Raw genomic sequence first — 17,103 nt, forward strand, 5'->3', positions numbered from 1 at the left:
GACCATTCAGACCGGTTTAGTGAATCAAATCTCTCATGAATAAACATCTACAGTAAATCTTAAGATTTATCAGTAAATAATTTAAATTTCAGCTTGTTTCTCACATTAAACTATGGTATGGCTTCAGAAGACTTGGAACACTTATTCTAATATGCTGGTTCTCTGCTTAATTATTAATAATGTTTCTTATTGTTATCAATGTTGAAAACTTTACAAATATTTGTGTGGAGACCACCTTTTCAGGATTCTTTGATGAATATTCTTTGATGAAATGAACAGTATTTATTTGAAAATGAAATCTTTTGTAAAATTATGAAGGTATTTAGCGTCATGTTTTATCAATTTAATGCGTCCTTACTGAATAAAATTATCCCAAATGAACCCAAACATTTGAAGTGCATCAAAAAAAGTTCATCAAAGTTGTCCTATAAGACAAGAACAGGTATTGTTCAAAATTCATGTATAGCTTTGATGAAAGGTTTTGATCCACTTCAAATGTTGACTACTGTAGTTTCCACAAATAATAAGCAGCACAACTATTTCAACATTGATAATAATCAGAAATGTTTCTTGAGCATCAAATCGGCATATTTGAATGATTTCTGAAGGATCATGTGACACTGAAGACTGGAGTAATGTTGCTGAAAACTCAGCTTTGCCATCAGAGGAATAAATTACATTTTAAAATAAATTAAAGTGGAAAACAGTTGTAATAATATTTCACAATATTACTGTATTAAAGGTTAAATACAGCCGTGATAAGCATCTTCTTTCGAAAACCTAACTCTTGACCAGTTCTGTAGCTCTTGATTCACATAGACCACTTTTATAGAACTTTTGCGTCCTTCATGAAGCTTGAAAGCTCCAGTTCTTTGAAAGTTCATTGTTATTGCAAAAACATTGAGCATGAAAGAAAGAAAGTTACGTGGGTACAAGAGTAAATGTGTGAATTCTTCTTTTAATGTTGTTAACGATTCAGTCATTGTCTTCGCCCACTTCCATTTGCCCACAGACTTGACCTCACTCTTCCAGACTTCTCTCCTCTGAATGATGTTCCTTATTAACTATGCTAATTGCTAAACTCAGATCTGCAGAGAGTTGCCTTCACCTTCAGCCCGTGTCTGTCTTTAGGAGATTAAGCAAAAAGCGTATCCCATGATGCAAATCTCTGCGATCTAAATCCTTTGGCATGCTCTGCTGGCTCCCCCTAACTCGGCTCTGCTAACACACACACGTCACGGCCTAACGGAGTTCTCTTGTCAACTTGTCAAAAGCTGCTGCTCATCCAGTGCTCACCTGACCTTGTTGAACGGGAGTCAAACGGTAAAACCCGACTAGAGCTGAGAGCATTCAGAGATCACGAATTACTTTGACTTTTTCTTTTTTTTTTTTGCACGAGCTAATTAAATCATTGCTTCATTATGGAATATTGTGACTATGAAAGAATATTGATGTTCCAAATTAAAATATTTTCACCATTTGTTCCTGTAAGCATGTTTTTCTCTAATTAGTTTGTGCAAATGCTGAAACGATGTAAATACATCTGATGATCTGACATTATTATGAACCCCCGATTTCTCAACAACTTTATTTGCATCTCTGTTTCGTTGATTGGGACCATTTTAATACCCGTATTGTATTATTCACGATTAATGGCAGCTATCATTTCTGAATAAAGTAAACCAATTAGTTACAATCAGGAATGGAAAAATGTGTTAATTTCTTAAATCAAAACGCCCCTCTAGGATTCCACAAGTTAATTAAATGTGAGGCCATTTGGAGGTGCTAATTAAGAAGAGTCATTTCAAAGGGTTTAGGGCAGAGCTATGACTAGTAATGAGGGTTTTAACCCCTGGAGACTGCTGGCCTGTGACTGCGCTGTGAAGGATCCGATACAGTCGACTGGGCCGCTCCGTAAATACTGTTTGTCGAAGCATCAGATGCTGATAATTAGGGAAAGAATTAACATATAATGCAGAGTAGGTCCAGGTGGTTTTCTGTGCGACTAGAATTGAGCAACAGGTAGAAATTCCACATTTGTGGTCAGATTAATGGCACCCCTGGTAAATATATTGTCAAAGATGGCTGAAAAAATAAATCTGCATTGTTTCTCCTTTTGATATTTCATTAAAAAAACCCGCAAAAATCGAAATTATTATTGCCACCGGACCCCTAGAATTTTTTTATGAGTTGAAGTAAAAGAAGTAAAGTTCATTAAAGTAAAAAAAAAAAAAAAAAAAATTTTTTATGAAAGATCAAAAGGCTAAACAAAGCAGATTTAAAAATAAATCTGCATTGTTTATCCTTTTGATCTTTCATTCAAAAGGATAAACAGCCATCTTTGATCATATTTATCAGGGGTGCCAATAATTCTGACCACAACTATATATTATATTATATTGTATTATATTGTATTATATTGTATTATATTATATTATATTATATTATATTATATTATATTATATTATATTATATTATATTATATTATATTATATTATATTATATTATATTATATTATATTATATTATATTATATTATATTATATTTTTTAACAAATATAGCACAACTTAGTAATAATAATAATGTTTTTAGTTTTATTTTAACACAGCTTCTAATCCATCAGGTTAAAAATAACAAAAACACTTTATCTGTTTAAAGTCACTAAATTATCATAAGATATTATTGATGTAATATAAATGAAATATTTGGAGTGAAATTTCAGGAAATTGACTTATATATTTTGTGATATTTAACTATTTTTTAAGTTTTAAGGGGCCGTTTACAGAGCACCGTAAAAAAATAACTCAGAACTTTTTATGCATTTTTGCCGTTCATTTACATGACAACATTTCTAATATATTTACTGTTGTATTATCTTATATTAAGTTATCGCCCCCTATATAGCTATTCAGGGTTTTTTTAACCCAGGGAAAAGGAGGTTTTGATATATGGCGAATACAGTAGGTCTTGTATGTACATTATGCAGTGATTATACAAACTATATGCATTTTTTTTTTTTTATGCCATTGTGACGCATGAAAAATTCTCTGTCTGATTTAATGTTTTTTTTATTATGCACAATGAAACAGCATTGCCCTCTGAAAGACCTCAAGAAAAGCTCTCATAATCCTGTCCTCAGAAAATCTCCTTGTTTGAGCTCCTAAGCTCCTCTTCCTTCTCCCAAAAGAATTAGATTGGTCAATACAGATTTGTAAATATCCCCTCATGAATATGCGAATGTAACCAATTTTCCCCAGTGAGGGAAGCAGTTGTGTTGCTTACTATTCTTTTCTTTTTGTCTTCCCGCAAGAAGTCTTTTAGGAATCAATCCTTCATCGACTTGAGCTTTCCTCTCTCTGTCTTGCTGATGAAGCGGCCTAATGTCTAAGTCATGCTAATGTGGAGAGCAGACTAATGTTGTACTGAAGGGCTGAATGTAGTCTACATTGACTCGCCTGCGCTGTCTGGGTCTTTGGCGCATTGAGCAATTCTGTAATATTTTTGTCTGTTTGTAAACTCTGTGAAAACCCCAGCAGATTTCATGTTTAGTGGATGAGTAATTGCATGTGATTCCTCTTTTGTGGGGTTTTTAAGGACGGCTGTTCTTTCTTTCTTATATTCTTTTTGCGTTGTGTTTTTCTTTTCCCTCATCTGTCAGGTATGCTTAAACATCCTCCTGAATTACTCTAACACTTCATGTCTTCCTGGCGAGAAGCTATGAGATTGGATCTCTAAGCAGCTGCTTGCTTTCAGTTTGTTGTGCATTGGTAATGGTGCATATGGTCAGGCAGACTATTAATGTTAGTTAAAGATGACATGGTATCAAAACCGATTATATTAACATTTAAAATCCACATTCAGTCTTATTATGTAAGATTCATGAGTGCACGCTATTCTAAATACTTTATTATCAAAATAACTTTCTCCACCTCTTAAACTATTTTACTTTTCATGTTACCAAATCCAATCAGGATTTCAATATACATTATATGCATCCCTAAATTTTAAGTAGTATATCAAAGTTAGTGATTCTCAGTGTATCCATGATAATACTGGTATCTGCCATTGTCGGAAACAGGATTATTACCATTTGTTTAAGTTAAGTTTGAATTTAATTAATTTAGTTTGCTGGTCAAGTAGGGTTTTATTTTTTTGGGCAAAATGTATTTGTATCGATATCAACCAAAATGTCTATACTGCTGTAATTAATCTCTTATTATAGCATACTTTTCACATCCCAATACATAAAAGCCCTGTCTTGCTTTTTTCCCCCACTAATAATCCTGTGTCACTTAGAAATGTTATGTTAAATGCTGTTTACAGTACGTTGTCTTTAACATTAAATGTTGTTGATATTTAAAATTCATTGTTTACTTGCTCCCCATGCCACTCCACCATGTTTAGTACACACACCACCCAAACACAATTCAAAATGCTATTTTTTTTCTTATCTGTCACTGTTAATGAGCAGCAGTGCAGGTATCAGAATAGGGTTATAAGAGCAATGACTGATCCAGGAGTCTATTACATTCAAGAGCGACAGACCCTCTCCAGCACTTTGGAGTGTTTTTTTCCCCCTCCGTCTGAAGTGTGCGTATATTACTTTCATATATCCAGCTGGATTAGCATAGACTTCATCATTACTGCACTGCAGTGGCCCTTTCTTTCCAGTGGAGTTTAGTACTCTCAAATCTAAAGATCTGTAACCCTCATGCAAAAGACAAACACACCACGAAAGAGCCAAATGCAATTGATAATTGCACTAAGCCATATTAGAATTTCGGTTTTATTTCGATTAATTGTGCAGACCTACCATACATTTCATTACTTTTATCAAATAAATGTTATCGAGAAAGACATAGGCTAATGTTAAGGAAAGGCAACCTTAACTTTGTCCCCGACTTTCTAAGGTTGGTGTGAGGTCCTTACGGAGCATCTGCTATCCTGTGGAATTTGAAGCAACTGCTGCCACAGCTTTCCTTCGTCCTCTCACCTTTGTGTGAGGACAACCGATAAGTCAAGATCTGATGTGGGCCACCATGTCCTTAAGAGACATCTGGACTCCCAGAGGATCCAGAGAAGCTATGTCTTTCAATCCTAATAAGGGATACCATCTGAAGAAGAAAAGCAAATGTTTCTGTTTAGGTCAGTAAAGCGAATAAGTTCATTTTAGGATTATTTACAGCGCAATGTTGAATTTCATCAGCTGTCACCCTGTAGCCAAAAGACTGGTTGCCCACTGACGCTAAGCAGGGTTGAGCTCGGTCAATACCTGTCGGAAACTTCCTGGGAAAACTATAGGTAGCTGCTGGAGGAGGTTTTAGTGAGGCCCAGTATAGTGAATTGGACCCTATACTGCCAAAAAAACACCATCCTTCAGATGAGACGTTAAACTTTCTAGAGTCCTTTGAAAAAGAGTAGGGGTAGTCAATTAGAACAACTAACTTCCTGATGGTCGAGCGTACTGCGCAGACTCAAACTGAGCTTGACGACGTAGATGTGACGTGAGCAACCCGTCTGTCTTCTAGTAGCTGTGCCGAGAGATATCTGAATCATTCCCTTCCGAAACTTGCAGAGGCCTAGAGCGTGAGTAGGAGGTGTCAATGAGCTAGGAGCAGGAGTAACGTGTGCTAAGTATTCTGATTAATTACTTTGTCATTTTGCCTCCACGTCCCCCCGATTGCCCGCGAGCTTCTCCTCCTGTCCATACGGTAATCTCTCTCCTGTGCGACAGAGAGTCGCGTGGTTATGACGCAATCGTTAGTCTATTTTTACAAAAACTGCATCTATGGGGCCATAACGTAAGATACAAGGTAATGGAGCCTTTTATACATTTTCGTGTTTCTTTAGAAATAAATAACGGACAAATGGAGTCTTTAAACGCCTTAGATGTAAAGTTATTCGCTGTCAAAGTGACGCCAAAATGAATGGGAGTCAATGGGATGCTAACAGCAGGTGATGGTCCACTAGCCAATGGCGGCGCCCGGGGAAACTTCTAAATAATATAAAACCCTGCCCCCCTGGTTTAACCCAAGCGTGCCGCACAAGCCCTGAAAAGTGAAGCCAAAATGTCTCGATCGCCCCCCGGTGACTGGTCCTAGTATAGGTCATAAGTCCCGCCTCCCCGTGTTATTCAACGGGACGTGAGACCAACTAAGCAATTAAATTACACTTCAAATATCTTTTTTCCAAAGGTGGTTCCTTTCATTTGCTGTCGTTTTTATCATGCTGATGTAAGTTCAAGTGTCTGTTTCAAAAATAAGTTGGTTTAGTTAGTTACTTGTTGCGGTGGTGCAACGTCATGATTGACAGCTGTGATTGACAGGTTCTCTGAGCGAAGTAGTCACTGAAGCACCAACGGACATTTTTTTCGGGATCTTCTGAGGACTGAGGAGATTGTATTTACTTTATTTTAACAAGCCTCTTGTCGTACTGCAATCAATTTTTAAAAAAGTGTGCAGAATCCACTCTCCCTGAGTGCATTCTGCGAGAGTGAGGGCGGAGCGTTGATTTCGCGGCTTTACTTCCTGCTCACTACTGCGCAGGTCTGGTCCCGAGATCGCTACTGCGCAGACTCAAGTTCCAATACGTCAGCGCCATATCGGGGCGCTGGCGGCTTCAGTTCTCATCAATGGAAGAGAGCGAAGGGGCGTCGTCCATCTTTTTTTACAGTCTATGGTTTAACCCTGGAATCCTAGCCAAATTTGCACATTGGCCTCTGTCATTCCTCTTGGCCTCCTAAAATAAATATATAAATATATATATATATATATATATATATATATATATATATATATATATATATATATATATATATATTGTCTTCATCACTCTGTCTCCTGGCGCAATATGGCCGCCGTCGGTAAATTTTATTTAGATTTTGCCATCAATTGGTATGTTGAAGGAGATTTAGCTTATAGTGTGACAATATTTTGCATGTCACACATATAAGTCAGCCACATAATTAAGCGTATTATGAAAGCCCAATTCCACCACATAAGAAAATAAATGATTCTTTAAATAACAGTAACGACATGCCATACTGTTTTCTATATGAGTGCATCTATTCTGTTTCTATATATTCTGTTTCGTGTGTGTGTGTGTGTGTGTGTGTGTGTGTGTGTGTGTGTGTGTGTGTGTATTTGTGCTTTAAAGCATGCTTTTTTAAGCATGTGTTGTTGTAATTTGGAGCCTTCAACTGCATGTGTGTTTGTTTGGTGTAGAAAGCTGATCGTGTGTGTGTGTGTGTGTGTGTGTGTTGGTATTTAACTGGTGGTGTCTCCAGAGTGCTGATGAAGATAATTACTGTTGAGGCAGAGTCTCAGGGGAGATCAGACACCTGCCGTCCTCTTCCCGGAGCTCAGCGCTCGCGCCCCTGAAGCCCACCTCTCGGTCCCGATGCACCTCAACCTCCCTTTGCCCTTGACTGAACTAATAACCTGTAAAGCTACAAAAATGGGCTCTGGCTAAATATAGAAAGAAGGGGGGAAAGAAAACAATTACCGCTAACATTTGCAAAGAGGTTGCCATGGAGCTCTTTTATCACTTCCACAGTCCGGTTAAAAAGCAGGGCCAGAACCGGGAACGCCAATAACACCTGACAGACAGAAACACAACAACTATTACTGGTAGCAAATATCATGGCCTCAGATCCAGACCTTCAAGTGCATATTTTTAAACTTATAATTTTCTCATTCGAATCCAGATTTAGATGTTCATACACCTGACACCTGGAATCTGATGCCAGAGTTTGCTTTCCTTGTCTTTGACTGACACAGGGTTGTGAATCTGAGGATAGTTTGGGAGACAGCTTTTTATGGGTGCTCGTTTCTGTTCCTGAATAGAAACTCATTCCATCTGATAAACAATAAAAACATTAACAGCCAATCAGAGTCCACTCGACCTTAAAGAGCTCCAGCATTTAAAGGAGCAGATGCCATAAATGGAGCACTCATATTAGACTTTCTACTTAATATCTGCTAACTCTTTATTTTGATGGTCCTCCAACAGACATTCTACCGATATAAGTAATTCTGCAACTAAATGTCAACTCATTCTAACCCTAACCAGTCTACTAATACTCTGAGTAGACATGCTAGTAGACATGTAGGTGCAATGTTAGTCAACAGTATGTGTTAAAGGAACCATCAATATAAAGTGAAACCATGTACAATAACTAAAATAATCTATAGAAACTCAACAAATACATAAAATCAAATCTGTGTACAATTGGATTCTTAACTTTGTCATTTTACAGAAATGTCATATTTAAAAAAAATGATTGGAGAAACAGAAAAGTCTTTAAATTGATTTAAATTTAAAACCGTAATTTTGGTGAATTGCAAACAAATATTTATTGTCAAAAATGTTTAATTGACAGTGGAAATACAAGCTTAGTATGTCAGAACATGCAAAAATTGCTACATTCAAAGGCCAATATTTAAAACCAATATTTAGTTTTTTGTATTAAGAAACTAGGACATATTTAAAGGGATAGTTCACCCTAAAATGAACATTTGTGTCTTTTTATGTCATTTCAAAAACACTTAAGTATTTGGTAAATCTTTAAAACACAAATCAATATATTTTTAATGAAAACTGAGAAGTTTCTGTCTCTTCGTTGGAAGTCTAGGTAACCAAAACTTAGAAGATCCAAAAGATCATAAAGGTGTCGTATAACAAATCTATAAGACTCGAATGATTTAGTCCTGTGTCTTGTGGAGAGATATGTTTGCTTTATGATGAACAGTTAATGTTATTGAATTGAACTTTATTGTAAAGTGATACCAGAGTTGTTTTATCGTGTATGATTTGGATTAAATATCACATTATACTGTATTACCAAAGCTAAAAATGTCAAACTAAACATTTCCCGTTCTTTGTGTTTTCAGTTAACACATTAACAGCTGAGCATATTAGCTTACATAAAAAACTGTTTAAAAAAACTAATGGAAGGCATCATAATGACCATTTTGACCATTTTATCCATTTTATCACTCGCCATGTTTTATTTTCCTGAAAGAACCCACCCTTTCAGAATTGTCTCTGTCACCATCTCTCATGTCTCTTTATTAATATTTTTTGTTTGTTTATGTAAAGCACACCTTATATATTTATTGCTGATGCAATGCAGCATAATCTGTTGAGAAAACAGCACTTATTTCCCCTATGTATTAATAAAAAGCAGTAAACCATAAAAACCCATTGTGGCCTAGACAGTCAGAAAAGAAACCCTTGTCTGTGAAGCCTATAAAAACCTTCAACTGTGTGGGGAATCAGAAACTTTTCAGGAGATCTACAACTTTGTGTTTTGTCACTATATTACAAAGTCACCATATTTGTGACATCACACAAAACACCATATTTGTGACATCACACAAAACACAGATCAGGAGCACTAAAGCACAAGGTATGCTTAGATTCATGTGTGAGGCAGCTTTATTACCCAGTGTCCTTCAACTGAACTCTCTGTGCGTAAGTAACTATGTTAACAACAGCTAGCTTGTACAACAGGGAGCTATTTCCAGTTTTAAATGTGGGCATCCACCCCCATACAGAGGTACAAATATACATTGAATGCTACACCACGGCCATTAGGAATAACCCTCTGAGGACTAAGCAGATGCTATTTAGAATTTTTATTTATTTATTTTGGAAATCTAGGTAACCAAAACTTAAGATCATAAAAGTGTCGTAAAACAAATTCATATGAATCGGCACGATTTAGTCCAAGTCTTGTGGAGAGATATGTTTGCTTTATGATGACCCGTAAATGTTATCGAATTGAACTTTATTTTAAAGTACCAGAGTTGCTTTTTCATGCATTTAGTGTTAATCATGAAAATGTTAATTTATGACTTGGATTTACTGTATTACCAAAGCTAAAAATGTACAGGTACACTGTAAAATAAATTCTAACCTCTCCAAGTCAAAATTTTCTAGTGACTGGTCACATCTAAATTTTTTAATTGGCCCAAGTGCAATTCTTGTTGCAATAGTCTGTTAACATTAGCTCAATGAGAAATAATACGTCAGACTAATTGAAAAATTTTGATGTTATCAGTCACTAGAAAGTTTTGACTTGGGGATGTAATTTTTTTTTTTACAGTGTATATATGTAACATTTGTCAAAAAAATTCTTCCCAACCTTCTTCCAAGTTAATCATTAATATAATTTAAAAAGTATGCATTTTATTTTAATATATATATATATATATATATATATATATATATAAAAATATATATATAAAAAAAAAAAAATACATATATATATATATATATATATATATATATATATATATATATATATATATATATTTTTTCTAAATGTTATTTATTGTTTGTTTGTTGCCATTATTATACATGTAACAGATTATGATATCATTGTATGCCATGGTGAATGGTAGCTTTCATAACTTTTTTCATGTTCATTTATTTATATATATTATTGCGATTATTATACGTCACTGACATTAATTATTTTATTATTAAATTTTTCAAGGTATTTGAAAGAGAACAATATCACCATAATGATCATGATAATCAATTTATTTCATTTAAAATACTGTATAATATATATCTCTCTCTCTCACACACACACACACACACACACACACACACACACACACACACACACACACACACACACACACACACACACACACACACAGTATATATTGATTATTTATTTACTTTTTTCAAGTTATTTAAAAGAATACAATATCACCACAATGGGGCATGGTCTCAAAATGTGGAAACTTTTGGCATTTTATCCACTAGTGATTTAAAAAAATTTTTTTTATAGGAATACAAGAAATTGGTTCCACAATCCGAAGTCTATTACAGATGCCATATTCTCTGCTTGTTGAGAGTGTGAACATTTATTGTACAATCCATACAGCATCTGGAAATTGTCATCGCAGTATTAAAATTTTGACTTACCAACCGAATGCTTTTGCGATTCGTTTTCTTTAATGAGAAATGTGCTGAGCACAAAATGCAATGATATGATGAATCATAGTTAATTTAGTTCAGTGTAGCCCATGCAGCAGTCAAAGCGTACTGTGATGTATTTTAGTGAAATGATGAAATGCAGGCGTTGAGAAGAACACTGCACAGAATGAGAGTAGTGCATCATCCTACTCTTATCAGAGAGAAAGTGATTAAGTTAGTGAGTGGTTGGAGGCTTACAAACTTTTACAAAGCTTACAAAACAGCTTGTAAACAATATGCCGCATACAGTAATGTAACAATTACCTATGCCCATAGCTGTCAACTAAAAAAAATAACTCTAGAGCGGAAGTCCACATTTTGCTGAATAAATGCTCTACATTACATATTCCTTGTATTGTTACTTAACCTGTTAGTGATGTCTCATTATGTTTGAATAAGTATGCACTTCTAAGTGCACGCTTCCCCAGTGTTCTTCCACAGCCTGCCAACTTTGGTGGCCACCTTCATTAGTCTCCATGGAGACGCGTAGACGCCCAATTAGTAGAAGCCATAGAGAGTTGTTCCAAATCATGACTTAATAAGGTGCTTGGCTGGATTTAACACTGTGCTGCTCTGATAACCTGTTTTACTCATTCTACAGTGGTGAATAATGGGGAAATTGTCTATTTAAAGGTGCTAAGCGGTGTTGGGTGACGTCACTTCTTGTTGACATTCAAAGTTTTGTCAAACAAAACGGAGGCTAGCTCGACCCTCCCTCCTCCTCATCCCGTTCCTTCTCCTTTTCCCTATTTCTCCCCACACCCCCCTTCATGTGCATGCGCACTAACCCCCCCACCCCCAAATCATTCTTGTGGGTTATTGGCTGGAACACTGTTTGTTATGCTTCGTGGTCCAGGCTGGCCCAGTTTGTTTTTGTTGCCGTTTGTGGAGCCTGGGCTGTCTACAGAGATCGCGTTTTTTTACAGTGCGTTCAGGGGACAGGCAGCTAATGGATGGTGAGGAGATGTTTGCTGTATGTGTCAAAAAAAATCCAACCTTAAAAACGCATGACATTGCTTAGAGCACCTTTAATGAGTGTCTAATGGGTTGTTAACTACACATTGAATACTCATCAAAGGACGTGATCATGAATATGTGTGAATATTAACCTAGTGCTGAGATGCAATGATAGAAATCTTAGCCTGAATGGAAGCCAAGACATGAATGAAAAGACAAGACTTGAAGCCGCTTTATTGCAGTGGATGTCTGTTGTGAAATGACTGCAAAGATGTGCTTGAAAAAATTAAATAAACCTATTTGATGTGTAGTCATGGTAATGGCAGAACAGAATGACGCTATATCCTGTGTGTCCATGTGTTTTGCTGAGCAATGATAATTGTGACTGCACTTTTAGGGGCCGTTTACACACTATCGTTTTCAGCTAAAAACTGCAAACTTTTTAAGTGTTTTGGCCATTCATTTACACAACAATGACGTTTTGGGAGCCTGAAAATGCAAACTTTTGAAAATGGTTTTCAAAGTGCACATTTTTGAAAACAATACCGTAATCGCCTCCTCTTAAACTACAAAAACACAAATTTGTGAAAACGGTGAGGTCATGCACATGCGTATTACGTGTTCAGCTATAGGCAGAAACGTTTCAGTTTTTAAATACATAGTTGTGTAAACGTACCCTTAGACACTTGGTTTGTATCCATCAAATTCCAAAAACAAGCACGCAAAATCGAATGAATTTTTTTTAAATATTACTATAATAATAATAATAATAATAATAGTGTAATAAAAATGATATTCTCTAATAGAATCTACACAATTCTGTAATGTATTAAAAACATTTCTTTGTTGAACTTTGATAACTTAATCATAAAATTGTAAAAATTCCAAAAACAAACAAGCAAAATCAAATTAAATTTAAAAAATATTACTGCATAATAATAGTGTAATAAAAATGTAATAATGACATTCTCAAATAGAATCTACACAATTATGTAATATATTAAAAAAAAATGTGTTGAACTTCGACAACTTAATCGTAAAATTGTAAAAAATAAATAAGCAAAATCAAATGAGTTTTTAAAATATTACTATATAATAAAAAATATAAAAATAATAAAACATTTAAGAAAAATAATACAACTGTTATCGAATAGAATCTACACAATAATGTAATATATTAAAAATTAATTCTCTGTTGAACTACATGTGACAGAACGGACGCTCCCCTTCAAGTTCCTTTGATCGAAAGGTTTATATCATGTTTTATTTAAATAGTCGAAAGGTGTGGTCGCATTAGCATGCCTAGAAAAAAGGTCCATAGTCCACTATCAGTAGTGTAGTGATGCATGAAGCATTGCTCACAAAAAAGTCACATTCAAACCAAGCGGCATTCTGTTGGTCAACACATCGAATTCACATAAAAAAATCATATCATGTATTTTATTGACGACGGCCCTGTTAATGAAACCATACTCTGTGTGTTTTAGCTAGCGAGGGTGAGCCCCAGAAGATGGCTGAACCTGCAGGAGTACCAGAGCAAGAAGCTGATGCAGGACAGTGGCGTGACCGTACAGCGTTTTTTTGTGGCTGACACTGCCTCTGAAGCCCTGGAGGCCGCCAAGAGACTCAGTAAGTGTCCTTCTCATTACAAACAGCTCGCTAGTAAGTGCCTAGATGTAGTGCTGTTGTCCCTCTAATAGCTTTCAGTGTCAGCAATGTGATTGCATGAGTAACACTTCATTGATAACATGCTAATGAGGTAATGTTTATTTGTTAACTCGATCGGTGCTTGTTTGCAAGATCTGGCCTCCTACGCAGTGAGCTGTGGCATGAGGGCTAGAATTAACCAATGAGAACGCAGCACACAAATTTCATTGATGTTTATGCTTTTATTCTGGTGGACATGCCTTCAAGGGTCAACAAAACTGAAGATCTCTTATTTATTCTGCTTCTCTTTTGTTTTACATGGTTAGTTGCTCCCACGATGTGTTATCCATGCATGCTCATGTTTGTTTTCTTTCATGCCTTTTTATTGTGAGATTCTGTTTCTAGAGACAAGCACATTTTGTATGTGGCATATCAGGTGATGACCTCATTGGGCCCTATTTTAACATCTAAGCGCATGGTCTACTCTAAAGCGCACGACGCTTGCGCAAGCGCACTTTTGCTAGTTTAAATCCACTTTTGTTAGTTTAACGATGGGAAAAATGGTCGACACACGTCCAGCGCATGGTCTAAAGGGATTGTCCCTATTCTCTTAATGAGTCATTGGTGTGTTTTGGGTGTAACGTGCAATAAACCAATCAGAGTTTCATCTCCCATTCCCTTTAAAAGCCAATTGCGCAAAAGCCAGATCCGGATTGCTATTTACATGGTGGAATTTGCAAGCGGAAAAACTGAATGCTTCCCTAGCTAGGAAACGGATTTACGCTTTAAATGCGATTTAACCTCGGCACAAGCAGACCATCTAGGGGACAAAGTGTACGCACGTTGTGGAGCCGCCTATAGGCGCCATTGACTTTAGACTTCAGTTGGTCAATGGCGCAGTCTATTTCAGTTGCCTCAAAATAGCAACGCGCCAACAACGCGCCTGAACACACCTTGTTTTCAGACCAGCACGCCCATGGGCGCACAAATAGGCTCAAATGCATTTGCATTAACAACGTGGAGCAGGATGTGAAAATGATAACTGCGTCGGGCTGAAACTAGCAAAAAACACTTGAATTGCGCCAGGTCTATGATAGGACCCAATGTCTGTGTACCGGTGCAGTCCGAGGTGGACTTATATGTGTTAGCACCAGTCTTCTAAACCACATTTAGTTTCTTGTGTGAGAGACGCTGGATGCTTTCCAGAGGCTCACAGCTGTAATCTCCAGCTTATCTCACTGTACACAACAGGCTTTAGCGTTCCATGTCCAGCTCTTCGGCCTTTAATGTCTGTGACTAAATATTTCCATTCAAATGGGGTTTGCTGTTCATAAGAGTTCGAATCCGCATCCTAGGTGCTGTCCCTATAAAACATTGAGAGTGAGACAATGACATCTTTTTTTCCGACTCGATTTGGAACATGCTTCGATGGCATTTCCAGCCCTGCACATTGAGTGTTTCAGCCTGGTTCCTGTGGGATAGGGCAGGGCCCGGGCCCAGGTGACATGTACGAAGCGACCAAGCGAGACGTGAAGGATTTCTGTGACTTCAATAGTGCAGTGAGCTGTTCTCCCCAGTGCAGAGATGCCACCTCACTGTTGGGCCCACTTACCCATGCGGCAATTCAGCTGACAGCTCAATTTGAGCTCTGCGGTTTAGTGCTCCTCACCCACAGTAAAGGTGCTTTTAAAGGGTTTTTGCAATATGCCAAAGTGTTGAAAAGATGCTGCATCTTTATGCACATCTTGTTTTGGCTGGTTTGCCATCAACTTTATCATTATTGGTGATTTATCATTATATAATTTACCATTGTTGGAGGTTGCGGAGATCCCCCCCCCCCCCCCCTCCCCTCCCTCCAGTAAAGCGCTTTGAGTGCAGAGAAAAGCGCTTTATAAATGTAATGAATTATTATTATTATTACTATTCTCTTTTTTACTTTTATTAGTGAGTTTATTAAGAATTAATTGTATTTATTTAAACTTTAAAATATATTTAAAAACATTTATTCCAAATAAATTTTAAGGATCAATGCAATACATATTGTGTTGTGTTAGTTTAGTATTATTTATATGCTGTTATAGTATTTATTCATATTTTGAGATTTCACTTTAATTTTACTTTTGTTATGTGCTTTTGTCATTTTTATTAAAAAAAAATGTCTTAATATTTGTATTATTATTTTTTGGGGGGTAATTTACTTCAAAAAAAAAAAAAAATCTGTTAATTGCAAGGCTAGTTGGTTGGTTGGTTGGTTGGTTAGTTAGTTAGTTAGTTAGTTTGTTAGTTAGTTAGTTAACTAGTTGGTTAGTTAGTTGTCTAGTTAGTTAGTTAGTTAGTTAGTTAGTTTAGCTTTAAAAACTTTTTGTAATAGTTTTAGTTAAGTACAACAACACTGTCTATGTGATCATATTGGCCCTGTTTTAAATTATAGTTCACCCAAAAAATTGTATTCAGTTCACTCATTTACTTATTTTCTCACCTTCATGTTCAAAAACGGATGACTTTCATCCGTTCAACACAGAAGTAGATGTTTAGCAGAATGGTAACCCTGCTTTCTTCCATACAATGTAAGTGAATGCGGACCATGGGCTTTCAAGCCCATAAAGGTTATCATTAAAGTTATCATTAAAGCTGCATGACCCATTCGCTGTATTCAGAGTCTTCAGAATATGATAGCTTTGTCTGAGAAACAAACAAAAGTTTTAGTCGTTATTCATGAAAAATATTGCTTGACAGTCACCATTCACTTCCATTTTATAGAAAAGATCAGCCTGGACACTCCGCTGAACATCTCCTTGTGTGTTCCACAGAAGATAGAAAGTCATACAGGTTTCAAAAGACACGAGACATTAAGATTGCACTGTCAAATTTTAAGTAAACTATGGCTTTAATATAGTAGGAGGAATTCATTTTGCTAACTCTGTTTTTCTGTGGAAGAAGGATGGAGAAACAATGTTTCATCCAGCACGGTAAAGGGAAAAAAAGATGAAAAGACAAGTGACTGGGCGAATGTAAAGGGAGTGGTGAGCTTCTCTGTTGACGCTCTGCTTTACTTGTTGACTGACTGCAGGCTGTGACACTAATGATCCCACACCTGGTCCTAAAGTTGGGCCTGTGTTTGGCACTGATGGCAGGGGGGCTGCCCATTTTAAACAACCCCCTGTGCCGTTAAGTAATCTGACTGTCAAAGGGGCAAGTCTGATGCTGCCTTCATCAGTCACCAACCGCCACTCGATTATGCAGCTCTGCTTGCTGCCAAAACACACACGCGTGCACATCAACATACACACACACACACACAAAGGAACAATGAGAGAGAAGATGAAAGATAAAGTGAGTGTGAAAGAGGGCAAGAAAGATAGAGGAGGGGTAGATAGAGAGACTGAAAGTGGGGTCACACAGCATAGCTAAAATATGCTGCCGCTGACTTCTGATTGGACGATAAGGTGGGAACTTTTAAAGAGATGGAACAATAAATCAAAGCGAGAACGGTTGCATAGCTCAACC

The 17,103-nt window shown here is 36.6% G+C and overlaps 1 protein-coding gene and 1 long non-coding RNA gene across 2 annotated transcripts in view; both read left to right on the plus strand.

The window, feature by feature from the left end:
* The window catches only part of LOC309488218, a 513,708-nt gene that overhangs the window by 284,772 nt on the left and 211,833 nt on the right, over window positions 1–17,103 (plus strand). The window lies entirely within an intron of this gene.
* suclg2 (succinate-CoA ligase GDP-forming subunit beta) overlaps window positions 1–17,103 on the plus strand; it is a 115,412-nt gene that overhangs the window by 7,203 nt on the left and 91,106 nt on the right. Inside the window, exon 2 of the mRNA XM_082156276.1 lies at window positions 13,437–13,578. Coding sequence (XP_082012402.1) covers window positions 13,437–13,578 — 142 coding nt within the window. The remainder of the gene's footprint in view (window positions 1–13,436; window positions 13,579–17,103) is intronic.

The sequence above is a fragment of the Leuciscus leuciscus genome (genome assembly GCF_965113295.1).
Source record: "Leuciscus leuciscus genome assembly, chromosome: 23".
NCBI classification, from domain to species: Eukaryota; Metazoa; Chordata; class Actinopteri; order Cypriniformes; family Leuciscidae; genus Leuciscus; species Leuciscus leuciscus.